The sequence below is a fragment of the Grampus griseus genome (assembly GCF_964374135.1).
Source record: "Grampus griseus genome assembly, chromosome: 12".
Taxonomy (NCBI): Eukaryota; Metazoa; Chordata; class Mammalia; order Artiodactyla; family Delphinidae; genus Grampus; species Grampus griseus.
In genome coordinates, this window is record NC_139006.1 from 72,948,487 (window position 1) to 72,976,408 (window position 27,922).

At 49.3% G+C, this 27,922-nt stretch overlaps 1 protein-coding gene across 5 annotated transcripts in view; it reads right to left on the reverse strand.

The window, feature by feature from the left end:
• Positions 1–2,021: 2,021 nt before the first annotated feature.
• ALPK2 (alpha kinase 2) overlaps positions 2,022–27,922 on the reverse strand; it is an 88,201-nt gene continuing 62,300 nt past the window's right edge. For all 5 annotated transcript variants that reach the window (XM_082668150.1, XM_082668153.1, XM_082668151.1 and 2 more), the window contains 3 exons: positions 23,466–23,683; positions 17,964–18,012; positions 2,022–3,370 (listed from right to left, as the gene is read on the reverse strand). In XM_082668150.1, the coding sequence (XP_082524276.1) occupies positions 3,157–3,370; positions 17,964–18,012; positions 23,466–23,683 (481 nt within the window). In that variant the 3' untranslated portion in view covers positions 2,022–3,156. The remainder of the gene's footprint in view (positions 3,371–17,963; positions 18,013–23,465; positions 23,684–27,922) is intronic.

The following is a 27,922-nucleotide window of genomic DNA, read 5'->3' on the forward strand; positions in this document are numbered from 1 at the left end:
CACCAGGCTGTCCCAGCTCCATCCCGGGTTGAGTGTCTGTTGTGTTTATAGACCGCCTAGCACCTCACACTTCCAGAGGCAGATGGGAAAAACCATAGGAACTGGATGTGGTGCAAAGTGAGCTAGAACAATGGCAACGGGTGTGGGCATTTCTGAGACCCCAGAGAAACTCCTTTGGTGTAAGAGCTCACGGCACACTCAGCCTGTTAGTTGACGGTGTGAGGAAAACTGCCATTCATCTCAGAACAGAAGGTCAAGGTTTGGGTGGCTGGACGGATGGCCAGACAGCCCCACAAAGGCCATCCCTGGGAGCACTGGCTGCGACAAATCCGACTGTGGGCACCCCTTCTGTCCCTGGTCCTCCAAATGTTTATAAACAGATGAAATCAGATTATTATAAACAATAAGGGCACTTTGAAAAATAAGCTAAGCATCTGTAAAAGGAGGCAGGGGCAGCTCCCTCCAAGCCACCCTGTGGGCTGCCTGCAGAATGCCAAATCCGGGAGAAAATCCTTTCCTTTCCACTGTCTCTCCAAGTCCAAATTCAAAGCCAGCTCGGGGTGGGTGGGGGCAGGAGGGTTACAGGATGACTTTGACTTTTCATTTTGTACCTTTCAATAATTTTTGTGAACACTTGTGTTGATTTGTTTTCTTTTTTGCGGTACGCGGGCCTCTCACTGCTGCGGCCTCCCCCACCGCAGAGCACAGCCTCCGGACGCACAGGCCCAGTGGCCACGGGCCACAGGCCCAGCCGCTCCGCAGCACGCGGGATCCTCCCGGACCGGGGCATGAACCCATGACTCCCACATCGGCAGGCGGACTCCCAACCACTGCGGAACCAGGGAAGCCCGTGTTGATATTTTTATAATTACAAATTATTACCAAAGAGAGGGTCTTTGGTCCCACCCACATTGATGTATATACACTAATTCCAATCAAAATGTGCCCTGCGCTTTGTTCTTATGGAACTTTCTAGAGCTCCACTGCCAAATACATCTGCAGGATCTCTGCAGGGAAAGCAGGCTACAGGCTGCCTCATAGAAAAAATGAGCATTTTGTCATCTGTAGCTGGGGGAGTCATTTCAGAAGAAAAGCTGGAGATGACAGATTTTCTGAAAAGATGAGCTGTGAGTGGCTGGTTTTCTCCTTCAAATCTCTTTTCAAAACAAACATCACATCACGTCCTCTTCTTTATCTAAACCCCACGCCCGTGGAGAGCAGTATTCTCAAGCGGAAGCAGCCAGGACTCTTCTGTGGAAGCCTGCTGCCTCGGAGGGACTGCGCACGGTGACCACCCCGTACTGTGAGCGCTGCTGCCCTGTTTCTTTGTCTCCAAGTTGCTCCCTCCCAGAACTGAAGCAGCTGGATGTCTCCTCCAGCCGACTGCTGTTTGAACTCTAGGCCTAGTCACTCCCCTCAACATTTCAGGCCCTCTCTCCCTGTGATCTAGACACCCCTCCTAAGTGTGGTCCCAGGCCAGCACGCAGATCCCCTGGGAGCGTGATGGAAATGCAGAGTCTCAGGCCCCACCCCCGACCCACCGAATCAGAGCCTGCATTTTCACAAGATCCCAGGAGGTTCGTGTCCACTTTCAGTTTGAGGAGCCCCCTCAGAGGAGGCCTAATAATCCTCCCTGGTCAGGGAGTAGTTGAAGCTCTTTAAAAACAACCAGCTATCTGAAAAGGCTACATCCTGTAGGTTTCCTCCTTTGCGCCCTTCTGGAAAAAAGCAAAACTATGGAGGCAGTAGAACAACCGGTGGCTACCAGGAGTTGGGTCTCCAGGGAAGGAGGGAGAAATCGGTGGAACACAGGGGATTTTTAGGGCAGCAAAACGACCGTGGGTGACGCTGTGATGGTGGATACATGTCATTGTATGTGTGCCAAAACCCAGACAGTGTGAGCACAAAGAGTGGACTGAAATGTAAACTGTGGACTTTAATGAATCATAATGTGTCAATACTGGCTCCTCAGTGATAAGAAATGTATCACACTAACGTCAGATGCGAATAATAGGGGGACATATGGAATGGCGGTAAGGGGCCATATGGGAACTCTTTGTACTTGCCACTCATTTTTTGGTACACGTAAAACTGCTCTAAAAAATAGTCTATTACTTAGACAATAACAACAACACACTGTTGGGGCTTGAGATGTTCTTGTATTTTGGGGTGCGTGAAACAGTCGCTGAGCTGTCCTTACAGCGTTTCCTCTTGCCCAATGTGAACTGCTGTGGCCATTCTGCTCCACAGCTGGGCAGGACCCAGACTGGTAGGAAGGAGACCCCTTTGGAATGGGTGGATGGGACCAGGAGCCTGTGAGCTTGTGTGTCCCAGCCAGGATTTGTACGCATCTTCCAGAGTAATCCTACATGGGGCAGCCCTAGGTTTAGGGAGCTTGGATTTAGAGAGCAAAGTAGGAAGTGGATCACACTGGAAGTAGTGCTTATAAGAATGGGGAAAAACACAGATGCAAATATTCTGTACTCCGGGAGACGTATCAGGAAATTACTAATCCTGGAGGAATGTGAAATAGGGCACAAATTCTAAAGAAAAGTGTCTGTGCTAATACATGCATCTTACACTTTTTGTCTAAAGATGAATTTAATTAAACAGAACATTCTAACCAGATATGTGAGTAATGATGGGAAGTGGCCTGACGTTTCGGAAGCCCCCCTCCAGCTACAATAGCATAATCGACTCTAGTGCGACAGATAGACCCAATGACGGAATTCACGTTTTCTGTTGATATAGTAGCTGGATGTCCAGAAATTCTGAGGTTAGGAATGGGGGTAGGGAAGATTGGGGCTGTGGACAGACCCTGCTCAGGACCAAGTCCGTAACGAGACAGCCACGTGCAAATACACAAACAGACGCATAATGTGAGGTTGGTACAAAGGCTAACGGTAGAGACAAAGATGGACTTCTTTGAGACTGACAATGGATTCAGTCTCTCCATAAGCCTGCCCACAAATCCTGCTCCGAAATCATCTCAGTGAAGACAGCAGGTGACGGCTTTGGAAGCAGCTCGGAGCACAGGCAGCTGGGAATAAGGATCGTCAGCTCTCTGCAGGCTACGTGTTCCCTCCAGGGTGTTTTCAAATTTCTACCCACAAGGCTGTGTGCTGCCAGCCGGTGACCGTTAGTTAACAGGAGATGTTAGGTTTTCTTTCCTGCTGGGGTCCCAGATGCCGTCTTCCTCACGGTTGTGCAGTTTGGCTGAATTTTGCTTTTCCCAATGCTTGGCTTCTTCTGTTTCTGGCTGTTTTGAAGCGACTTCAGCCCCAGCATTTTACAATACTTGTTACACTGGTGTAGCGCTTTAAACTGATCAATGAAGGTCATGGAACAGTTGCCTTTAAATCCTTTGTACCTGTGGGTTTGGGTGGAGGGAAACAATTTTTTTTTTTTTTTTAAACAGGACCCTTCACCAATATTCAAAGAAACGTTTCAGCGGGGAAACTAATGGTGTGTGAAAATATATTTATTCCTACTTTAGGCAAGAATGGCCAAATGGTTGACATAACTACTGATAGAAGAAACAAAACCTGTGGATTGAAGTAAAGGCAAAGACCAACTGGCATGAAGTAAAGACCAAAGATTATGATCAGACAAATGTTCTAGGGGTTGACAGTTCTGCCATGTCAGCATTTTATAGCTTTTTTTTTTTTTAGTCATAGTGACTAGTGCTGGACCATCTCCATAAAAATTAGAAGATCTCTTGGTGATCTGAAAGCCATCCCATCCCATCCAGAGGTTCTGAATAAAGAAATCTAGAACTTTGGGGCTGGAAGAAGTTGAGTTTAGACCCTTCCACTTATCATTGAAGGAGTTTAGGCTGAGAGGCTGAGAGGCTGAGAGGCTGTGCGGCCAGCCTAAGACAGCAAAGCAAGTGGGTGTGAGAGAAGAGACCAGGGTGCAGCCCTCTGCGTCTCCCTCCTACAGAAGGGCTCTCTCCTGTGACAGTGCATCCTCTCCTCAGGAGGAGAAGAATCTGGGCCTTTGTCTCTGGTAGGCTCCTGGAGGGACCCTGCTGACCTGCCTGGAGTGGTCTCAGGGGCTGTTCCTTTGGGTTGGGACATTTCATATTCAAATCGTCAATGGCTGTGTTTTCACATCTCGATCGATCATGGGAGGTAAGTGTCCTCCTGAATGGACAAGTCCCCATGCCCCCAAATCTCCAAAATCCAGCAAGAGAGCTGGTGAAGGGTTGCTGAGAGGATGACGATGAGGAAATGCACACAAACCACCTAGATCAGCGCACGACGTACAGTGGGTGACGTTCAATTAACGCTGGCCAGGCTGTGTTACAGTTGTCAAGGTTATAATTGGTGCAGCCGGTAGGGGCTTCCTGTGGAAGGGACGCTGAAGCTGAGATTGAAGGATATGGGATTTGCCTGGTAAAGAGGATAGGCAGGGGTGTGGACGGCATATGAGACCATCGACATAATTTTCAGGGCCCAGTGCAAAACAAAAACATGGGTTCCTTGGGCAATAATTATTAAGACTCAAGATGACAAGAGCAGAACATGCATTAAATGAAGCCCAGGCCCATCTGAGTGTGGGGCCTTATGTGACCACACAGCCTGCCTGCCTAGGAAACTGGTCCTGCTGGGTGTGAGTTCTGCTGCATTTGATTAATAGGGCCAAACGCTAATTGGCAAAAGGAAGTCTGCAATGCTGGCGTTGCGCTGAATCTGTAGCTAACGTGATTCAAGAAATTGGGCCTCCTTCATTTGCTGGTAGAAACCATAAAGGCCAACAGACCTGAATTGAATAAACTGGGACTTGTGCGCTTTTCCCTAGGAAACCCAAGCTGGGTTTTAGGCTGTTAAGGGCCTGAAAGATTTCTTTCATCTCTGAAGCCAAAGCCTCAGTGAGCAGCTCCATCCTGACGTGTTTGTTACAAATCCAGCCTGCCTCTTCCTCCTCCTTGAAGGGAAGCGGCTCTTCCCCCTCTCCCTGGGAGCCCACAGTACATTTTCTTGTGAAAAATGACTCCGTTTTTAAAAGCCAAACTCCCTCGTTGAAGAAAAAGTCAGCCCAAGACAGGTGTTGACTCTAGCAGGGTAGAAAGAAATGCCACTGCCAATCATGTCATCTTTACATTTCTATCTTCTTCTGTAGGAGGTCATGAGAATGGCTGAAATAGCCTGCCTGCATTTCCTTGTTGTCTGAGCACGCCCTGGAGGGATGCGAGGCCACTGATTGTCAGATTGGAATGGAAAGCCTAATCCCATCCTCCTGCCAGGGAGGCCCCACTTGTCTCACACGATTCCTGAGCTTCTCAAACTAGGATGATCAAAGGCAGCCTCCCTATAGAAGCACATTGGAAACTAGTCAAGGTCATCTGTCTAAAGCTGCCTTGAGGCTTGTAGACGTTCAGACAACACCTAGTCTCAGCAGAGAAGAATCACTCGTTGCACTGCAACCTCCCAGAAAATTTGCTAGTTGCTTCTTAAGCCCAGCCTGGCGGTCAAGTGTATAATGCTGCGTAACAAATGGTCCCTTACATAATGGTTCCCACCTTCTGAAATGGGAATGGCTGAGTTTGGGACAAAGGAGCAGGACTTCTGGGCAGCCCAGCTGGGTGGAGCCCAGATCTCTTCCTAGGAATCTAGCACCTTCTTTAGACTCCTCCGGGAAAGCCAGAGTAGGCAGCAGAGACTGGGGCCGATTTTACTACAGAAGGCCGCACACAGATAGGGCAAGGCCCTAGAGTGAAGGCAGCTTTGCTCAGTCAAGGAGCCCCTGACTCAGCCCCTGGCTTCCTTCAAGCCCCAGCTCGAGTGCATTTCTGTGGAGCCTCCCCCCTCTCACACCATGAGAAGAAATCTCTCCAGCATCTTCCCTGTATCCTTGTGAGAACTACACCCACTTCTCAGAATTCAGGGTATGCCTTCCCGTGCACAGACTGATCTCCCCCAGGGCACTACTTTATGTCCAAATACCTGTCTAGGGAGGCTTTTCCATAAAGGTCAAGGGAAGAAGTGAATGCATGCCGGCCCCATCCTCAGAGCTGCCTCACCTCGGCCCAGGGCATCTCCAGATCACACTGCTAAGCTTCCTTTTCTCTCTCTGTCTAATTTTGGACTCTCAAATGGGCCTCCCGGGCAATATGGAACATCCCTCCCCAGCTATCTCAGGTGTAGACTATTTTTGCTACCTAGCATCTGCAGAATTAAAAATCTTTCTCCTTTCTCAATTTGGTCTCTTCTCAGCCAGGGCTGCTGGGCTTCTATTTGACCTCTTATTCTCTCAAACTCACAGCCATTGCTGCTGCCTGGGAAGAAAATAGGGCAACATCGTTTGTGTTCCTAGATCAGTTAACCCAGAGTTTTTCCAAAGGACACAAGTTCAACTACACCAAGTGCTCGTACACCCAAGAAATGAAAAATCCAGGCTCTCCTGCTTGTGGTCCACCTTGCATGCCACGTGTGCCATCTGCCACCCTCAGGATTGGAGGGGACCACAAATTTGAAGCATCATGACATCTCTCCAGCAAGGTCCCCATTGCAGACACTCGCCATTGTTGTTCTTGTTGGATGAATGTATTGGGTCGAATAGTGTCTCCCCCAAAAGTCATGTCCTTCCCAGAACCTCAGAATGTGGCCTTATTTGGAAATAGTGTCATTGCAGATGTCATTAAGATGAGGTCATACTGGAGTAGAGCGGGCCCTTAATCCATAAGGGCATCTTACTGGTGTCTGTGTAAGAAGAGGAGAGGATATAGACACACAGGGAGAATAGCACGTGACAACAGAGGCAGAGATGGGAGCCGTAATCTACAAGTCAAGGAACGCTGAGGATGGCAACGACCTCTGGAACGTAGGAGAGAGGAGGGGACACATTCTCCCTCAGAGCCTCCAGGAGACACTGACTCTGCTGCCTGACTCTGGACTTTCAGCCTCCAGAACTGGGAAAGGATACATTTCTATTAAGCTACCCGGTTTTGTGATCATTCATTTTGGAAGCCCAAGGAATCTAATACCATGGGAGAAAATAACCTTGTATTTGAGAACTTTCTCACACATTTCCATTTTTAGAAACCTTACTTCTATTGAATTTTATTAACGGAATCTTTGTATCCTTATCCTCAAATTAGTATAATTTTCTAGCCCATCGCTTTAAATCATCCATCTTCTCTCACAATCTCCAAGCACGGAACAATAAACTTATTCTACTGAACGTCATCCAGCAGAGTATTTTCGTAAATATCTTGCCCCTTGGATGGGCGTGGGGCATACACATCACGCAGGGACCTTGCTAAAGTGCTGGCTTGGAGTGAGTAGGTCTGGGGTGGGGTCTGAGATGCTGCATTTCTAACAAGCTCTGAACCCATGCAGATGCAGGGACCCCCCTTGGAGTAGCAAGGAGACTAAAGTGTGAATGATCTCACAGCATCCTTCTTTGACTTCAGAAACCTCTTTAAATCGGAAAACGGATCTCTTTCCTTCTTGACGTTTGTGTCATACAACTTTGTAAAATCACTGTCACAATCCACTTCAGGAGGAGCCAGGAGGCTATCTTTACATCCTGCCTTCGCTCCACACAGACTTATTCAGCTTTTCACCATTTAGTATTATGTGGGCTGCGGGTCTGTCACAAATGGCTTTTATTATGGTGAGATACGTTCCCTCTATACCCACTTTTTTCTGCATCTATAGAGACGATCATGTGGGTTTTGTCTTTTCTTTTGTTGATGTGGTGTATCACACTGATTGATTTGTTTATGTTGAACCATCCTTGTGACCCTGGAATGAATCCAACTTGATCATGGTATATGGTCCTTTTTTTTTTTTTTAATGGTCCTTTTTATGTGTTGTTGGATTCTGTTGGCTAATATTTTGTTGAGGATTACACAGATTTATTCAAAATGTGTTGGAAACCGTGCTAGGCTGACTTCTTGCTTAAAAGCGAGTCCCCTTGGGCTTCCCTGGTGGCGCAGTGGTTGAGAGTCCGCCTGCCGATGCAGGGGACACGGGTTCGTGCCCCGGTCCCAGAGGATCCCACGTGCCGCGGAGCGGCTGGGCCCGTGAGCCGTGGCCGCTGAGCCTGCGCGTCCGGAGCCTGTGCTCCGCAACGGGAGAGGCCACAACAGTGAGACGCCCGCATACCGCAAAAAAAAAAAAAAAAAAAAAAAAAAAGCAAGTCCTGTTTCCTCTCCTGCTGATAATGGATGGCACGGCCTTTCAGACTCACAGGAAAACCACCACTTGACAGCAATGGTCGGCTTCTCCCTCAGCTTAGCACAGATTCCCTGTGCAATTTACTGCCTCCAAACACGCCCAGAGAGGGGAGGGGGTGGAGCAAAGCTGCAGAAAACTCCCACCTCCGGCTGCGTGGAAGAAATCAAGGTTCTTGTCTGGCTTAATAAAGGACTCGTTTAAAGAAAACTCGGTGAGACAAGAAAAACCTACAGAAAGTCCCCACACATTGGTAACCCTTTTAGAAGCAAGCCAGAAACTATTTATAACAGAGGTTTTAGTCTGAGATGCTTTCTAAAGAAAATTTTAATTTATGAGGAACGGCTAGAAGGACTTGGAATTCAGGTTGAGGATGGCGGGGAGGAATTGAAAGAAACCCCCTGGTTTGGGGAGGGGGTGTGCGTGTGCCGTGTCTGCGTGCAAAATAAAGCCAGGGCTGAATTTAAGAACAGGTAGAATCGATTGTCACCTGTGTGGAAAAGAAAGGGCGCTAAGGGAGCTGCCCTCTCTGGAACCATCTAGTAATTCCTGCCATTCCATCCATATCTCCATTTCTTCATGTTTGTTCATTCATTTCTTCATTCACTGGGCACCAGCTGTATGGCAGACATCGTAGGAGGATTAAAAAGGATTAATAATGTACGTGGCTCTTTTCCAGAAAGCTGGCATCTTGCAGGGGAAACGGACGCGTAAACAAATAATTACATTATGCTGTGATAAAGGGCTCCAGTAACCCAGGGATGTGATTTTTTCCCCACTGCCTGGTGGGTTCTAAGGATGTTTCATGGAGGAATAATGGCTCTGGGATTATGTGGCAGGGGTAACAGCATGGACAAAAGTTCAGAGGATGTTCTGAGCAGACCAGGCGTCCTGAGGAGAGACGAGGCCAGAGGCCGTTTGTGGAAGGTTCATAAGCCATGCTGTCATTTCTCTTGTGGGTACTCAGTGTTTCCCAAAATACGTTCCAAGGAACAAGAGCCCCATAAGATGCTTTGAAAAAAATAATAATTCTGTGTTGTAAATACTGTGAAAAATGCTATATAATCGCTCTCCTTGCCCCCTTGGGGTTCAAAATACACACCGGCTCTTGAAAGACCCCGTGAAGTCTTGCACGGAGGAAACCTCCTACACTTATTCAAGCCAGGTCTCCCAGATTATTTGACAACAGCCATCTTGTTTTCACACGACCACTTTGCAAGCTGCTACCGTAAGAGTCACTGGGCCTTCTGGGGGGGACGATGTACCGTAACCAAATCCGTCGCCCAGAGAAGTTGTATTCTGCTCCCGTCTCCAAGCTGACCTTGGAGGTCCCCTCTAGACAGGGGGCCTCAGCCCCCAAACACCATGGGAAGCCCGGTCCAGCCAGCACCACCCACCCCGGCCTCCCCATCGCCAGGGCCTCCTGGTGGTCGTCTTTGCTTCTCGCCTTGTCCGGGGCGCATGCCACGGCCACCCCGGGTGTCAGTCAGATCACGGTCACACAACGGCTCAGAAGGCTCCACGTCCCTTAGAACAAAGCCTGGCCCCTTCGCATGGCTGCCAGCCTCTCTGTCCTTCTCGAGGCCGCCACAGCCCCTGCCCTCAGGCCTCCGTTAAGCAGGAGCCACAGTGCCTCCATGGAAACAAGCCCTGGTACTTCCTTCCCTACACCCACCCAGGCTGGGAGAAAGCCGGAGCGCAGCGGCACGCCCACGGTCTGGTTCTCGGCTTCTGCCAGCAAGGCCATTCCAGCAGCCCTGCACACTTGCCAGCCTTCTGCTCTGACGCCTTCTGAAGGCGCCCCAAATCCAGGGGGGCCTCTGTGATGTGAGCCCTAGGACGAGGGAGCAGAGAGGGGCCCCGGGGAGAAGAGGGGGCCCCAGATGTCTACTATGGGTCCGTTCTTGAGGCCGGGAGGCCCGTCCCCGTGGCTGTGCGGGAAGCATGCGGTCCTCGCCTTAATATCCGAAATGGAATCTGAAGCTGGGACCCAAGAGAGCCAAGGAGGGGATACGGGGGACAAGACTGCATGAAACAGGCAGTCTGAGACTGAGCTGCTGTCCCGGGCCACAGAGCTCCGACCCCCAAAGCCCCATCCTCATTCCACCTGCGTATGGGGAGCCCCTTCAGGGCCACAGGGCCCGGAAGGTAAGGCGAGAGCATCAGCCTCGTCAGAAGAGCACCTGCTCCGACGTCCAGGGTGCGGGGAGGGTGGCGTGGAGGCCGCCCTGGACAAGCCCTGAAACCCTCAGGCAGGGGCCTCTCCTCTGAAACGGACTCTATTCAGCCCCGCAGTCTGTACCCCTACGGGTTCCTTCTCTCCGACCTTTTTAGACGCACACACAGGCCCCCCATGCCTTTTTCTAGTGGCATCTCCCTCTTCAATCCGGTAACCTGGAGCCCCACCACTGCACTTTGTGTAGACCTTCCTGAAGCCACTGTAGCTTTTTTCCAGACAAGTCTGGCCTTCACCCAGCCCTATCCTCTCAGGCGCTCGCCCTCCTGCTGTCTACCAGCCTGTCCTGCAGGGGGCGGTCTCGAATCCATCAATCTTTCGAGATCTTTCAGTTCAGACTTGTCTCTGAATCTGGAAGACAAACGACTAGGGGCCTGGCTGTGTCCCTCTGGTTCTGGGCATGGACCGGGCAGGGGGGTAAATAGTGAGTAGTGTCGGGGAAGTGGGAGGAAGCCCATGGCTCCAACTCCAGTCACTTCAACAGAACTGTCTTTTGTGAGACTTTGGACAGGAGGCCAAGAGACTGCCATGCTATTCCCGCTCTGTGGACAGGCTGGGTCCTGGCTGACTCTTGGGCCCAGGAGACTCTGAACACCCACTAGGAGCATTGCCAGTAGTGCCAACCTCGCCAAAATTGTGAAGAGAATAAAGTGTTCCCATCATGGGCCTCCACATCTCCTTGACGGCAAAGACTGGCCAATAAACCAGCCACTGGCCAAGTAGCTCTGCTACATAATGTCTTGATCGGATTTAAATGAGATGCCCGCTGCCTTCCAGGGTAGGTGACAGCAGTGGCAGAATGGGAAGGCTGATATTTGGGGTGTGAAAGTGCCTTTATTAGGTCCCTTAGGCCTGTGAGACTGGTCCCCTAGAGCCTGGTGTTGGTGAGACAGCTAGAACATCCGGGATCCACAGCGACACGGGCCTGCTGTGCAAAGCACTGAAAGGATGTCAGGAAATTCTGTTCCAAATCCCTTTGTTTTCTCCCCTCCTGGAAGATTCATGCGTTGCATTAAATGGTCGCCCAGAGTCACCACACACACACACACACACACACACACACACACAGCACATGGCCCCGTGTGCACACGGGCACACCCCCGAGCCTATTCTCAGGGTGTGTTTCTTGAATATTAGATCCCATTTCCTTCCACCCACAAGTATGTTTCGGCCCTTCCCTTCCAGGCAGGGTGGTGTCTCGGGATGGTGCCTGGGTTAAGCCTCCCAGGTGGCGGCCGCCGCTCTGTCTGCTCACAGCACACAGGGCTCTGTGGTGGGCTGCTCTTAGCATGGATGGCTGATCCTTTTTCTGGAACTCAGCTGACTGAATGTGGGAGGCTGTGTTCATTTTTCCTGTTTCATGGCTCATAGGACATCACGCTGATGCCAGGAGAGCCTGCTTTCTTGAGGCAGTTGTCCTCACTGTGCGCCTGCCTTGATATTCGGGCCCTATCACCTCACATGTGCCGCTCAGCGAGAACAAGCCATTCGTGAGTCTCTGCAGGGTCTCCTGAATTTGGTCTCCACATCAGGGATGCCTGACACATGCCACGTATCCTATGCATGACTGTTCTTTCTTCCAAAGGTAGAGCCACGATGCTGGCTGGCAGCCTGGTGGCCACAGGGAGGGGTTCCTCTGTGGTTATTCATATCGATCCTATTTTTGGTTCAATGCTTACAGACTGGGAAGAAATCTGCTCAGGGTACTTTTCTTTGTTTTTCACCAACATGAAGTGGGCTTTTCGGGGGAGAGATTACAGAAGACAAAAGCGTTGGCTCTGGTGCCCTCTGGTGGCTGAATCGCAATATCACCATCTCCCCAGAAACTCAACTGCTGGCTGGGGACAGGTGTGTGTGTTTGCAGGATCCACTGTGACATGTGCAGCTCTGCTCCCCAACAAGTGTTGGTATACACTGATTTTAGTTTGATTAGGTTAAATTTCCAAGTCTTCGGGCATGGAATTAGTCATTTTTTCCTCCTCTCCCTTCAGAGAACTCTAAATGCTCAAGCGATTTCAAATCAGAAATATGTTCGACAGTGCCGTTAGTATCTTGGGTCTGCCTAGAAAATGTATTATTCGATGTTGAAGCGATCCTATTTGCCACACTTTGTAACATGAAGTTTTGGTACGCAACACTGCCGAAGGATTGTAGGTATTGGGGTACAGCATTCTTTTTTTTTTTTTTTTTTTGCGGTACACGGGCCTCTCACTGTTGTGGCCTCTCCTGTTGCAGAGCACAAGCTCCGGACGCACAGGCTCAGCGGCCATGGCTCACGGGCCCAGCCGCTCCGCGGTATGTGGGATCCTCCCGGACCGGGGCACGAGCCCGTGTCCCCTGCATCGGCAGGCGGACTCTCAACCACTGCGCCACCAGGGAAGCCCTGGGATACAGCATTCTTATCGCTGGCTCACAGGACAATACGCCATGCTTCAGTTTTAAGGCTCATACCACCAGGTAAAGTTGCATTAAAATGAATAAGTCATGACGGTCCCCTATTTTCTTTTATAAGATTATAAATAGCTTACCCTTCAAATAGTATTATGACTTCACTAAACAAGAGAACAAGCCAGGTCCCATTTACTGGGGCGTCCGCAGTCAAACATAGGGTTCAGGTTGAGGCACAGGGAATATTTTCTTTACATGAAAATAAGTGGCTCCTCTTCCTGAAGAAGATCCTGACCACTGCCAGCCAAAAAGGGTGGACCCTAAATTTGGGAGATTTTCTTCTTCCTGGTTTAAATTTATTATCATCATTGTTAATAATTATTAAAGTAAGTCATACCTGCCTCCTCACTGTTTCTCCTGTCCATACCTGGTGTTCTTTTTCATGCGATTAAAAGAACATGTGTAGGGCTTCCCTGGTGGCGCAGTGGTTGAGGGTCCGCCTGCTGATGCGGGGGACGCGGGTTCGTGCCCCGGTTCGGGAGGATCCCACGTGCCGCGGAGCGGCTGGGCCCGTGAGCCGTGGCCGCTGAGCCTGCGCGTCCGGAGCCTGTGCTCCGCGGCGGGAGAGGCCACAACAGTGAGAGGCCCGCGTACCAGAAAAAAAAAAAAAAAAAAAAAAAAGTACCTAAAAAAAAGAACATGTGTATTGCTGCCTACATGGAGCGCTGCTTCTTAGGACGGGGGCACCTGTTCCCTAGGCTTCCGGAGACCGGGCCACTCTCCCTCTCCAGCACGGATGAAGGACGCCTGCGCAGGCTGCTCGCTAAGAATTAAGAGAAGGGGCTCAGTGCTCAACCACCAATCTCCTCTCCTGCTGTCTGGAAACCCTGTGGCATCTGCCAGGCTCCCCAGTCTTTCCTTCCCCTGCTCGAGGTTGCTTCCCACCTGGACTTCTTTGCCTGTCTGTAAGCTGCCTTTGCACTTGAACCCTTTGCAAGTCTCTCCCATTGCCTGGTCTCCATTCTGCAGCTTTGACTTTCACTCGAGTTTCTTCAGTGGCACCCCGCCTCCTGTCCCTCGGGGCCCCGTACCCCATGTAGGGCTGTGCCTATAAGCAGGCTGCCGCCTTTCCCTGCACCTCTGCTCCTCACGTGGCAAGTAAGAAGGTGGGATGGACCCAGCCCCCAGGGGCTTCCGAAGACATCTCCCAGACCCCGACCCTTGTCCTCTGGTCAAAGAAGCTTCCCCTTTTATCAGTTTTTGGAGGAAAAAGAAAAAAATGTGACTTCAAATAAAAGTTTTTTAAAAACACAATGGACAAGATGATCTAATACTCCTAATATCTAATCTTTCTCAGACACTTCAGAATTTCCTTCTCTCCCACCCCCTCCTTGGGAGGGAGGCAGTAAGTAACACTTAATAGACAACAGTGTGCACTGCCCTCCAGCTACCAGCTCTAATGGGTGCTGGGCAGCTGTCCCAGGCCAGATAAGTCACATTAAAGCTGAGAACAAAACCAAAGGGATTGGATTTCTTTTTTAAATTAGGAGGAGAAAAAATATGGTCTGGGTTCCTGGAAGCCGTTAAGATGCTTTTAAAAGATATCTTAAATCATCACTCTTATGCTTGCCTTAGTTTCTGAAACTTCTTGGGCAGGTTTCTTCTTTGTTTTGGTAGACAGTTGTTCCAAATAATGGTATGGAATTTGCCTACCCTGGGGTCAGGCTGGGGCATGGGTTGGGGGGAAGGTATTTATGAAGCATGTACTGAGCTTCAGGGACTGGATGCAGATGAACTGGGGGAATCTTTTTTTTTTTTTTTGCGGTACGCGGGCCTCTCACTGTTGTGGCCTCTCCCGTTGCGGAGCACAGGCTCCGGACACGCAGGCTCAGCGGCCACGGCTCACGGGCCCAGCCGCTCCGCGGCATGTGGGATCTTCCCGGACCGGGGCACGAACCCATGTCCCCTGCATCGGCAGGCGGACTCTCAACCACTGCGCCACCAGGGAAGCCCGAACTGGGGGAATCTTCAAGACAACCCCATGTCCCCATTCTGTAGATCAGTGGCTTTGAGAATGTCAGGTCTCATGTCCACAGAGCTGGTAAGATAAGAACCCAGCACTCAAACCAGGTCTGGATGAGGCCTGAATTTTTAATGTTCTGCAAATATGGAGCCTGTAAAGGAAAGCTTTAACTTGGGAATTTTTTCTGGGGTCCAGGAAAAGTCCTTCGTAAATAGGGGTACCATATATTTTCTCAATGGGGAAACTTATCCAGGACAAATGAGTAACTAGACAGGACGCTAGGATGGCAGGCATGAAATAGTACTGTCCTGGGCAAATCAGGCTGTACTGTCACCCTTTTCATCACATGGGCCAAATTCCTATGACACCAAGAAGAAAGGCTACCACCAGAAGAATCAGAAGTAAGTGGCAGGACCAAGAACTGAACCCAAGTCTTCTTCTAAAAGCCCTGTTCTCCTCACTACATCATACTCCCCTCCTGATGTGCTCTCTTCACAAGCCCAAGGCCATGACCCAATTCCCTGACCCATATGACAGGGCTCCGGTCAGCAAGGGGGATGGAGTGTGGAGATAGGAAAATACAATTTTGTGTTGGAACGGAGCAGATTTTGAGAAGGAAAATATGCCAACTGCATCTTAGTTCTAAAACCAAATTAGAAGCTTTTGCGTAGTTGGTGAGAACTTCATGAATCAGACTTATTGATCTGTAGGTTAAAAGAGAGTGGTCCCCTTTCCACTTTTTTCAAATCCCTCTACTTTTCTCCATCCTCCATACACTAATTGAAAATTAGTGTACTTATTAAAGCACTGCTGATGCCAATGGTCTGAAATAACCAGAAAGCTCAAGTAAATAAGTTGTTCCCAGCTGTAGGAGAGTGAGCTATATTAACCATGCTATTTTATTGTCCGTGTTTCTGACACTTTGACATCTGGGGCTTTGCTGGCCCTGGAGAGACTCCCCTTCCCAGGGTTAGCCAATTCCTAGAGATAGTAAATGACTGGCCTTCTAGAATGCCTTTCATATGCCAACTAACCAATCTGCAGCCTACTCCCACCATCTCCTCTACTGGGGTCTCACACTCTGGGCCACTATCCACCCGCCCTAATCACCCCAGGGCAGGTACCAGATGAGCCCAGACAACCGGACACCTCAGAGCCTGCTGGAACTTTTCAAACAAGTCAATTCCAAGCTTGCTTACCCAGCCCCACCTATTCCTTCCCTCCAAAACCACAGTAAAAGCTCTCATCCATGTTTTCCCCTCACTCCTTCTGCCTCCTGACTGACCCTGGTGCTTCCCCATGTGGCCCCCCATGGCCTGGCAAGCCCCCTCATCTTGGGAACTGTGAACAACTCTTTTCAGTGGCAATTGTCTCCTGATCTGTCAGCTTCATCATATCTGAACCACAAGAAAGCCTATTTTAATTGAAGTATAGTTGATGTACAATATTACATGTTACAGGTGTACAATACAGTGATTCACACTTTTTAAAGATTATGCTCCATTTATAGTTATTATAAAATATTGGCTATATTCCCCATGTTGCACAATATATCCTTGTAGCTTTTTTTTTTTTTTGCGGTATGCGGGCCTCTCACTGTTGTGGCCTCTCCCGTTGCGGAGCACAGGCTCCAGACACGCAGGCTCAGCGGCCATGGCTCACGGGCCCAGCCGCTCCGCGGCATGTGGGATCTTCCCAGACCGGGGCACGAACCCGTCTCCCCTGCATCGGCAGGCGGACTCTCAACCACTGCGCCACCAGGGAAGCCCTTGTAGCTTATTTTATACCTAATAGATTGTACCACTTAATCCCCTACCCCTATTCTGCCCCTCCCCCTTCTCTCCCCCCACTGGTAACCACTAGTTTGTTCTCTATATCTGTGAGTCTGCTTCTTTTTTGTTATATTCACTAGTTTGTTGCACTTTTTGGATTCCACGTATAAGTGATACACAATGTCTTTCTGACTTATTTCACTTAGCATAATGCCAAGTCCATCCATGTTGCTGCAAATGGCAAAATTTCAATCTTTTTTTATGGTTGAGTAGTATTCCTTCGTGTATATATATACCACATCTTCTTTACCCATTCATCTGTTGATGGACACTTAGGTTGCTTCCATATCTTGGCAACTGTAAATAATGCTGCTATGAACATTGGGGTGCATGTATCTTTTGGAATTAGCGGTTTTAATTTTTTTGGATATATACCCAGCAGTGGAATTTCTGAGACATATGGTAGTTCTATTTTCAGTTTGAGAAAACTCCATACTAAAACCTCCATTTTAAAACACACACCATCCCTTCTAAAAGTCACTTGCTTGCCCCCCCCACCCATTTCTTCCTCCTTACAAATGGTCCTAGTACATGGGAAGAGCAGCAGTGGGAGAAAGCATGGTAGTTCCAACCTGGAGCTTTATTTTCACAAAGAACCTCAAATAGCCTGCTCTCTCCTCATTAGTGGTCCAGCAAAGCAGTGAGAAGAGACAGTTTGTTCAAGAGATACCCCAGTAAAATGTTATCTTAGTGCTCTCCGGGCACACCCCACAGTGAGCAAAGCAACTCCCTATGCTAAATTAGGAAATCAATACCACTGACAACAGCCATAGTCACTAATCACAGCCCTTCCATAGCCATTTGCCCCTGTAATCAATCATCAACATGGGAGTCTGGGAGCCGCCTAAAATACTTTTGAGTGAAAAGTATGGGGAAAATACATTAGAAATATGCAAATTGAGTTCACTCAGTTGCAAAAATAGAATTTTAAAAGAAGCTTCTAATAGTGAAGATATTAAATATAGAAAAACAGAATATTCCTAGTTAAAAGGAGTCCCAATAATGCTGGCATTTCCCACCCCCCCAACCATGGGCCACCTGTTAGTAATCAATCTTGAAATGTGTTCAGAGTCCTTATTTGTTTCAAAGTTAGGAAACAAATGTGTTTCCCTGGGAGGACAAAGTCCATGAATATTTTAGGTAAGTGAGAGAAGTGAACTGAATTCATCCCGAGAACATCTGTCTTTCACAGTTAGGACAAGAAATCTCCTCTGCCCACATCAGCCTAACAGCATCTGCCCGGTAGGTGTTTGGAAACCCAGAGGTGAGTGATGTGCCCTTGATTTTTTTCTTCTACTCACCCTTTAGCCAATGTTGCTATGCCAACGTCAGTCAACTTCATTCCTACACCTATGGGAAGAGAGAGCAAAGACGAGATTTGTGTTACACGGGTCTCCTCAGAAAAGAGGGACCATCTATTCACAGGGAGGGGTAGCGTCAGCCCCATCATCATTTCCCTTCCTGCATAAACACATACTTTCCTCCTTGTTTCCATCAGCAGAAGCCGACAGCCTTTCAGATGTGCATCCTGCTTTACGGGAGCACAGTGGGCAAGGCAGGCTTCTGAGGCAGCCGGCCAGGGGAGCAAGGGGCGGGGCCTGCTGCCTCACAACACATGCCCTTTACAGCTCCGGAAACGAAAGTGCTGTCCTCTGCCTGCCTGGACCACTGCCTCTGCTGGAGGAGGGAGGCCTGTCACTTGTCCCAGGAGTTCTCTCCCCAGAAACGCTCTGATTTGGGCTTAGGCCTGTTCTGTGTTCTTCATCAAAAGCGGAAGCCCTTGTACAACAGTGAGAGAGTTCAAGGTGGCCTTTGTTCAGTTCAAGGCCAGACTCCAGACACACAATTGCCCATCTCCAGAAAGATGGCATTCCGGTTCAGGACTGACGGTTTTCTGGGTCGGCTTTAGACCCAGGGAAGCACTACTGAGTTATGTGCAGACTTTTAACCATCAGCCTGGAGATGTCACGCGCGGTCTGACCTTTTGATGCTTATCCCAACCTCTCTCCGTTAAGCCATTGGAAGTTGCGGGAGCGGGGGCGGGACACCCAATCAACAAAACAGCTGCCTGAGCTTCCCACGCTGGTCCCTAAACAAGCCATAGGCATCCCTGGTAGAATCCCAAGCACTCAGGAGTCCTTTTGCTTCTCCCCTCGCAGCAGGAGAAGTGGGACGGTGGCTAAGGAACCAGGGATTCAAAGAGAATGAAAGTCCTACTGTCCCACAAGGTGGGGAAGGGCAAGGTTGCTGTCACCTTCTGCCGAAAAGCGCCATCCTTCCTCACCCAGGTCTGGAAGAAGGCAATCCTCTCCGATGCCCAGAGCGTGCACAGCCCCCGGCCTTTCCAGAATCTCCTTGCCAGACCAGCTACCGTTTCTGCTCCTGCCTCTCTAGGGTCGTGGCTGTAGGTACTAGCTCCGACGCTGTGGACTGCGGCCTTAATCTCACCCATGCCATCTAGTGACCGGCCTTTTACGGCAGGGCATGGGGTCCATGGTGCTACGCCACCTGAGCCTCGCCTCCTCTTCTCTGGACCCCGACTCTTGTCCCACCCGGGCCAGGCTGTGGTCACTATATTCCCCAAGGCCAGCCGGCGACTTGCTCACTGAAGGGCCTGGCGGCCCAGAAGCCAGTCTGGGCTGTGGACGAAGGAACCAGCATCCCTGGCAAAAGCCAACCCTGGGGGTCAGGCCTGATGGCAACCTAGTTCCATGGGTCTCCCTCATATGAGCACTGTTTTCTGAGGCTCAGAAAAGGGCAGCTAGGGACTTCCCTGGTGGCGCAGCGGTTAAGAATCCGCCTGCCAATGCAGGGGACATGGGTTCGAGCCCTGATCCGGGATGATCCCACGTGCCGCAGAGCAACTAAGCCCCTGCGCCACAACTACTGAGCCTGCGCACCTAGAGCCCGTGCTCCACAACTAGAGAAGCTACTGCAATGAGAAGCCCGTGCTCCTCAAAGAGTAGCCCCGCTCCCCGAAACTAGAGAAAGCCCACGTGCAGCAATGAAGATCCAATGCAGCCAAAAATAAATAAAATTAAATTACAAAAAAGAAAAGGACAGCTAAAGCATTAATTTTCTGATTCAGCAATGTCTGCCTGGAGTGAGGCAAAAATACATGTCATGCTGCTGTTCAGACAGAAGCAAAGAGCCCTGCTTTTCTGCAGGGCACCTGGGAGCTAAATTAGACACAGCACTTTGGGGGAGCCAGTAAGCATTTTAAAAGCTTTCACAGTTGGCAACTAATTCATCTCATTCTTTCAAAGCTGCTAACAACTAAAGCACATGTGGAAATGCTTCACGTAGTTTTTATGACAGGAACTGGGCTTAAAAAAAAAAAGACGACTCCAAACTGCAAAAGCCCTCTTTGGACATCTTGTTTCGTGGAAAAGTTGTGCTTAAAAAGTACAGCTCTAAGCCGCACAGAAGTCCAATTTTCAAGAGCCATTTGGCAAAAGGTCCTTGAGCTTGGGAATTGCTTTTCCTCAATTCTCACAATTACCAGCTGTCATTGATGTTTGGAAAAGTAGAATTTGATTTTCAAAAGGAAACTTCTCTCTTGGTTTTCTAGTTTGCCAGCAATTCAGCAAAGGTTACTAAGGGTCTCTATAGGATAATAATTTAGATTATAGTGTGCAGCTATTAAACCAAGTTGGGGATAATAGTCATCTACAGGTTGTTTCTGATAGAAGGTAGGAAGACGGCAGTATTACAGTTTGTTCTCCAGAACTTGAGTTCTTGGGTTATTTGGGTGACAGCTTCTTAGGAAGCCCAGTGGTCTCCGGTGTGTGCAGATCTTAGGGCCAAATCACAGGCTCACCTTTCACCCCACTGACCTGCAGGACTCGCCACAATCTCATCAACAAGCCGAGGCAACCAGGGAGAGAATAACTTAAGAGTCTGAGAAAGTGAGACTTGAGCTTGGGTTTGTTTGGGATTTTTAAATCCTAATTCCAGTGTCTTAGTAAAATTATAAAACGTGGGGATCGCTTAGAGAATGGATGTGTTATCTTGTGCCACAGTGATGATGACAATAGTAAGATCCTTCCCAGCAGCAGCAGAGAGTAAATAAACACCCTTAGGAAACACCATGCCGTCACTTTCAACCACACACGTCATTTACGTCATTACGTCATTCCACTACAGCTGTTTACTAGTGACTGGAAGCAAAATTAACCGTACGTGAAGCTCCCGAGTGTTGCTTTTCAGTAGATGAACTGTATTTAATGCAAAATTAACTCTGAAGGAGGAAAGATGGGGAAGTCTCAACAGTTGCACAGTCTAATTAAAATAGCTGTCTGTCTAAGACCGTATTGTCTGTGTGTGGCAGCAAAGTCTCTTCAAAAGTGAGTAGGGCTTCCCTGGTGGCACAGTGGTTGAGAGTCCGCCTGCCGATGCAGGGGACGCGGGTTCGTGCCCCGGTCCGGGAAGACCCCACATGCCGCGGAGCGGCTGGGCCCGTGAGCCATGGCCGCTGAGCCTGCGCGTCCGGAGCCTGTGCTCCGCAACGGGAGAGGCCGCAACAGTGAGAGGCCCGTGTACAGCAAAAAAAAAAAACAAAAAAACACGTGAGTGGCTATGTCTGGCTTCAACTTGCAGATCAGCCTCCGCTGCGAGTCTATAACATTGCACTTCCCAGCTGACCTCAGAGGAGTCCCTCACAGGAGCCTTTGACATTAAGGGATACTTGGAAATCTTGCAAATTTGTAAATTTGAGTTTTAGTGGAAAGAGTTCGGGGTTCAGAGTCAGAAGCAGTGTTGGAGTCTTGGACCCCTCTTCTTCTGAGTGAGCTGGGGATTAGATCATTATCTCCCAGCCTCTGTTTTCTCATCTGTAAAATGGGGATCATAACATCTCTTTGGCAGGGTTATTATGAAGATTAAACAAAAAATAGGGGAAAATGAGTGCAGACAAAAACTGGTGAAATCCACGTGAGGTCTGTAGTCTTGTCAATTACATCGTGCCGATGTGAGTCTCCTGGTTTTGATAGTGTACTGTAGGTATGTAAGGTGTTATCGTTAGGCAAAGCTGGGTGAAGGGTACATGGGGACCCCTCTGTACGTTTTTGCAATCTCTCATGCCTATGGTTATTTCAAAAGTTTTTTAAAATAGGGAACTCTTACTATGTGTCCATGCTGCGCTAAATGTCTTGCTATCTCATTTCATCCTCCCAACCACCCCACGTGGAAATTACTGAGGCACAGAGAGGTAAGTGGTTTGCCCAAGGCTAACAGCTAGAAAGTGGAGGTGCAGGAAATAGAACCCACGGGCATCCTTGCTCTTCACCACCATGATGTATAGAGCTTGGGATTCTTATACGTGACAATGTCTGACATTAGTAGGTACTCAATTATAGTTCAGATTTTTTTCTTAAAGCATTATTATTTGGAAAGGAAAAGGAATAGGAAAGCCCCTGTGGCAGAAGCTGTTGGGACCCTGCGCATCACCCTCACCCTCACCCCTTCCATGCACACAGCTCTAAGTCCAGGTACCACCACCAGCATCTCTTGGCCTGAGAACACGCTCTGATAACAGGCACCTGCTTTGCTCAGCGTGGCTTGCCCATGTGCTGGTGGCAAACGCAGGGGAGTTAACACCCCCATCTAGAACAGCCTGCTGCTGGTAAGTAAAGGGAGTTGGAGTATAAATACCCCTGCTCCCTCACTCCTTGGGTGTGCTAATTCTGAGAAGTGTGTTCTGCCCAGCCTCCCCCAGTTTCCCCAGCAGGCATGAGCTTCAGTAACACAGTGGTAACCGGGTATAAGGTACCCTATTGACTTTCTTTCCCTTCCCTGCCACACTCCCTCAGTCTCCTACCAGTGTTTCCTGGGATCCCCTCCCAAATATTTGCACTTGAACATTTGCGTGCAATAAAGGATTAACCTTGCCTAAATAAAGGATTCGTTTTTTGCCCAACTTTTTGGAGGTGACTGCTAAGCTCTGATAAGAGTGTCCAAAGAGGCTAGAGGCAGAGGTCAGTCTCACGAGCAGGCAGTGATGGCTCCCTAATAAAATCTCTGAACACCAAGTCTCAGGGGAGCTCTCCTGGTTGGCAGTGCTCCCACATCACTGAGGGGGCAAGCACTGTCCCCACGGCTTCACCAGGAGGGGACAAGTGGGAATTCCCACCTGGTCTCTCCTGGACTCTTTCCCGTGTGTCTCTTCCCTTCGTTGATTTGAGTCTGTATCTTGTCACTATAATAAACCGTAACCATGAACATAAGAGCTTTCCTGAGTTCCCTGAGTCCTCCCAGGAAATTAAGGAGCTTGAGGGTGGTCTTGGGGAAACTGCAACTTTGTCTCCGGGCTGTCTCTGTGGGAAACCTAATTATGACATCCCTACTTCATACAACAAATGTATTCCCCAGAATGCGGGTATAAACTGACCACATGCTGTAGATCCGCCAGCAGAGCCTGACATCTAAAGCAGCTGTGAAAGGCCCTTCGCCTGTTAAGAGTGAATCTTACATTTTAATTCATCTTTTGGTACATCTGGATTTTCACGTGTGCGTCTGGATTTGTGCCTATTGAGGATACGGAGCGCCAGTTTTTGGTTACCTGTTGTAATGGGAAGGTGTTGCTAGAATGAATTATTAAAATGTACTTTGTTACTCCACTGAGTTGGTCGTTTAGGGCTCCTTTGTTGCTTTGTTTCTGATGAGACATTAGTAACACTTTCTGCTGGTGAAGGTGCTTATAGTCTGTACCCAGCAGACCTCTCCCTCTGCCCGCCCGCACCCCCCACCAGGAACATCCCAGGCCCACAGCATCCCTGGAGCCCAGGCCAAGCCGCTCTCCTCACCCTGCATGTCTGTGACCAGGAGGCAGCCACTTGTTTTCTGGTAGACCCAGTGCTGGAAGGTGCAACATTTCTGACCAGCCTCCGATTCTCTTCTCAAGAAGTTTATCTCCTTCCCATCCCTGATGGAATACTTCACAAATTCTCCAATCAGCTCTTCCTCCACTGTTGCGTATGGGATATTGTTCTCAGGTCGATGGATAAGGAAAATAGGAATGATCCTGGAAGGGAAGAGAACATGGGCACACATCGTGTTCTCAGATGGGAATAAAGATGGCGGGGATATTCTATCCTGACCTGGAGGAGTAGGGAGCTGCAGGATAAATCCCTGGGTTCCATCAGCTGTAGACTAAAAATTCCCTCAAAGATTGTTCAGTGGATAAAAGGATGTGTTCCTTTTATTTGTTCCTAGAGTTGGTGAGAAACTCCTCCTTGGGATGGAGTTTGATTGCTCATGTAGCAATGAATGCCTTCATTATAGGCATACCTCAATGACCCATTGGTCAGGTGACTAATATATCCATCCATCCAGCATCTATCCGCCCTTCCATCCAGCCTTCCTTTCAGTCAACAAATATTCATTCAGTGGCTTCTATGTGTCTTCCAGACACTGTTCCAGAAAACAGCAGTAAAGAAAAGAGGCTCTGCTCTCAAGGATCTTACATTTAAATGAAGGAGACAGACCATAAACAAGCGTCCAGTGCCCTGTGCTATATGAAGAAAACTAAAGCAGTGGAGAGGAGAGAGGTAGCACAGGGTGTGGAGGAGGGGTTGCGATTTTACTTAGGGAGGTCAGAGAAGGCCTTGATCGTAAAGGATATTTGAGCAGAGACCTGTAGGAAGTGGGCACGGAGAGAGCCATGAGGACGTCTATGGAAGGAACATTGCAAGTAGAAGGAACAGCAAAGGGAAGAGGCCCTGAGCAGGAGCATGTGGGGCGTGTTCGAACAGCAGCGAGGGGCCGATGTGGCTGGAGAGCATCAAGCAAGGGGAGCGTGGTGGTTTGCGTGAGGATGGGAGAAAACGGGGAGCTGGACCTTGGGGAGTCTGGGCCACTTGAGAAACTTTGCCCTTTGTACTGAGCAGGAACAGAAGCCACTGGAGGGTTCTGGATACAGGAGTGACGTGATCAAACTTGCATGTGACAGGGATCACCCTGCCACCCTGCGTGGTATGGAGTGTGAAAGGGCAGACGCGGGACACAGGGAGGAGGCCACGTGAGAACGATGGCAGCTGGAGGTGGAGAGGTGATCAGATCCTGCACTGACCCATTCACCGTCACACCACCCTAGATGATTATCCCCAACCTGCTCCTCTCTCCTCAGACCGCCCACGCCTTCTCCCCAGCCTCACTCTCAGATGAGGACCTTGCTTCCTGTTGGACTGTGAAAACTGAAACAATGAGAAATTCTCACAGCTACACCCACCACGTGCTCCTGCCTCCCAAGGTCAGTGCCCATGTCCTCTGCCCGCCCACCATCTACTGCAGAGGAGCCCTCCTTGCTGCTACCTGAACCATCTCTCCGCTGGTGCCCTGGACCCCAACCCCTCCCTGATGCTCAAGGATATCGTTCCAGTGACAGCTCCCCACTCTCTCTCCCACCAGGGTTTCCCCCTACAGACTCATTCCCAACGGCAACAGGGAGTAATAACTCTACTCAGCCTGTGGACCTCATAGCCCACCCCCACTACTGACTCACCGTTTACGTCAAAACCCAAATCAGTTGTAGACTCACTGTCTCCAATCCCTTCCCTCCCGTTCAGTCTTGAATCCACTCAAAGTGACTTTCCTGCTTAAAGAAGCCTCGGTCAAGGGCACCACAAGCACCATGTTGCTGAGGCTAATTGTCCCTTCTCAGCCCTCATCTCACTCGCCCTCAATGGCACTGGACACTGGATCTCTCACTTCTTTTTAAGACACTTTCCCGTGGCTTCCAGAAACTCACTTCCTCTTGGTTTTCTTTCTGCTTCACTGGCTACTTCCTGTCTCCTTTCCTGGTTCCTCATTTCTCCCCAACCTTTACACCCTGGCACAGCTCTTCTCACTCTGCACACTTTCCCTACTGACCCTCCTTGTTTTAAATACAGTTTATATGTCGGCAGTTTCCACATTTATATCTCCAGCCCAGACCTCGCCCCTTAACTCCCAACTCACATCTCCAGCTGCCTACTCTCCGTCTACACTTGATGTCTAAAAGCTGTCTCAAATTTAACATGGCAGGACTTCCCTGCCCTGGCACAGTGGTTAAGGATCTGCCTGCCAATGCAGGGGACACAGGTTCAAGACCTGGTCCAGGAAGATCCCACATGCCGCAGAGCAACTAAGCCTGCAAGCCACAACTACTGAGCCCACGTGCCGCAACTACTGAGCCCACGTGCCGCAACTACTGAGCCTACGTGCCACAACTACTGAGCCTACGTGCCACAACTACTGAAGCCCACGCAACTAGAGCCCATGCAACAAGAGAAGCCACCGCAATGAGAAGCCCGCGCACCACAACGAAGAGTAGCCCCCGCTCGCTGCAACTAGAGAAAGCCCACGCACAGCAACAAAGGCCCAACGCAGCAAAAAAAGAAAGAAAAAAAAAATTTAACACGGCTAAAACTGAACTAGTCATTTGCCTCCACCCCAACGTCTGTAGAGTTGATTGGCAACTCTACCTTTGCATTCTTTCCCTTCAACAAAAATCTGCTGAATAGCTTGTGCCAGGATCTCAAAGATTCAGGGGAGGGGAGACGAGAGACACAGTCCCTGCTTTCCAAGGGCAGTCGTTGGGGAGGTGCCCAGAGGAGGGACATCTAACCCCCAACTCCCAGCTAATAAAGACAGTCAGCAGCCAGGTGTGTGTGGCCTGAGTTGTGAAGACTAAGGAGGGATAAGCTGGCAGAGTGGGAGGCAAGAGGGAGAAGCCATCCAACAACTCCACGCCTGTGCTTGGTACCCACAGCTCAGGCTCCCTCCATCCGCACCCGCACAAGCCAGTCCGAGTCCCACGTCCTGGTCCTCTCTGCACCCTACCTGGCCTGGCCTGAGGCTTCCCTGACGCTTCTGAGTTCCACCAAGTGATGCTCTGCCTCCCCCCCACCCCTTCCCAGATGCAGTTAGTCCAGCACTGAACAGATCTGGTGTCACAACTGCCCGTTCCCTTTTGTCACCAAGTGAGGAATAAATTGCATGAGAGCTTGTGAAATGGTATACATGAACCCACCTCACCCACTACTCACCGCAGGAAAATACGTGTACAGCAGGGTCAGCACCCTGTTACCTAGGGACCAGCTCCAGTCAGATGCCTGTTTTCATACAGCCCACAAGAATGGTTTTTACAGATGAACATTTGCAATTGATTGGCTTTTAGGGAACACTAACTCTGAACCCCAAATGTAAGCAAAGTTACTTTAAAAAGTTAGCAAAATGCCACTTAAAAAGAAAGAATTCCATTCTTCTATTCGGAAATCTGTATAATTCATCAATAAAGATTTGTAGCTACTGGTTTTCTTTACTGTTACATAAGCATCTACGTAATAGCGTTGATTTTGCCTATGGACCTACACAGCCTAAAATAGTTACTATCTGGCCCTTTGCAGAAAGCGTTTGCCAACCCCTGGTCTCAAGTTTTGTCTTCTGTAGGTGAATTCTTTTGTTTCTTCTCTCTGCCTCAAGGTCACAAACATGTTCTTGTCTCCCCATCTTAAAAACAACCAGCACCACCCTTCCTTTGGGGGGACTTTGCCCTTAGATTTCATTCTGATTTTCCTTGTTTCCTTCACTTCTTGAAAGGAGCGCCTCCATTTGTATCCATGGCCTCAGTTCCAATTCCCTCTTTGACCCATTACCCCTCATCTTCCAAAGTCCCCGCCTGCTGTGGTCATCCATTCTGATGGCCTCTGATTATTCCCCAGGACCCTTCCGCAGCATCTGACAGTGTGTGTTTAATTTTTATTGGCGTATAGTTGGCTTACAACACTGCGTTAGTTTCTGTTGCACAGCAAAGTGGATCAGTTATACATATACATATATCCACTCTCTTTAGATTCTTTTCCCATAGAGGCCATAATAGAGTATTGACTAGAGTTCCCTGTCCAATACGGTACGTCATTAAATAGATAACTAATAAGCTTCTGACAGTGTTGACCCCTTTTGCCCTCCAGAATCACCCTCGTGCCTGGACTCTGGGGACAGTGTCCCCTCCTGGCTCTTGTTGCACTGACGTTGCCCCTGAGCATTTGCCGGCCCCTGCTCAGCACTGACTCCGAGCCCTGCATGTTCGTGTTTCTCCAGCTTCCATCCTTGGTCCTTCCCTCCCCTTGTTCTATGCACTCTACGCAGGTAAGCCCACCACTTGCACGTTGCTGTGATCTTCTGTCTGCAGATGCCCAGCAAACCAGCGCACTGCCTCCCTTCTCTTTCCGCTCCAGGCTTAGATGATTGAATTGCTGCAGTCTGATGGGCCACAGAGACC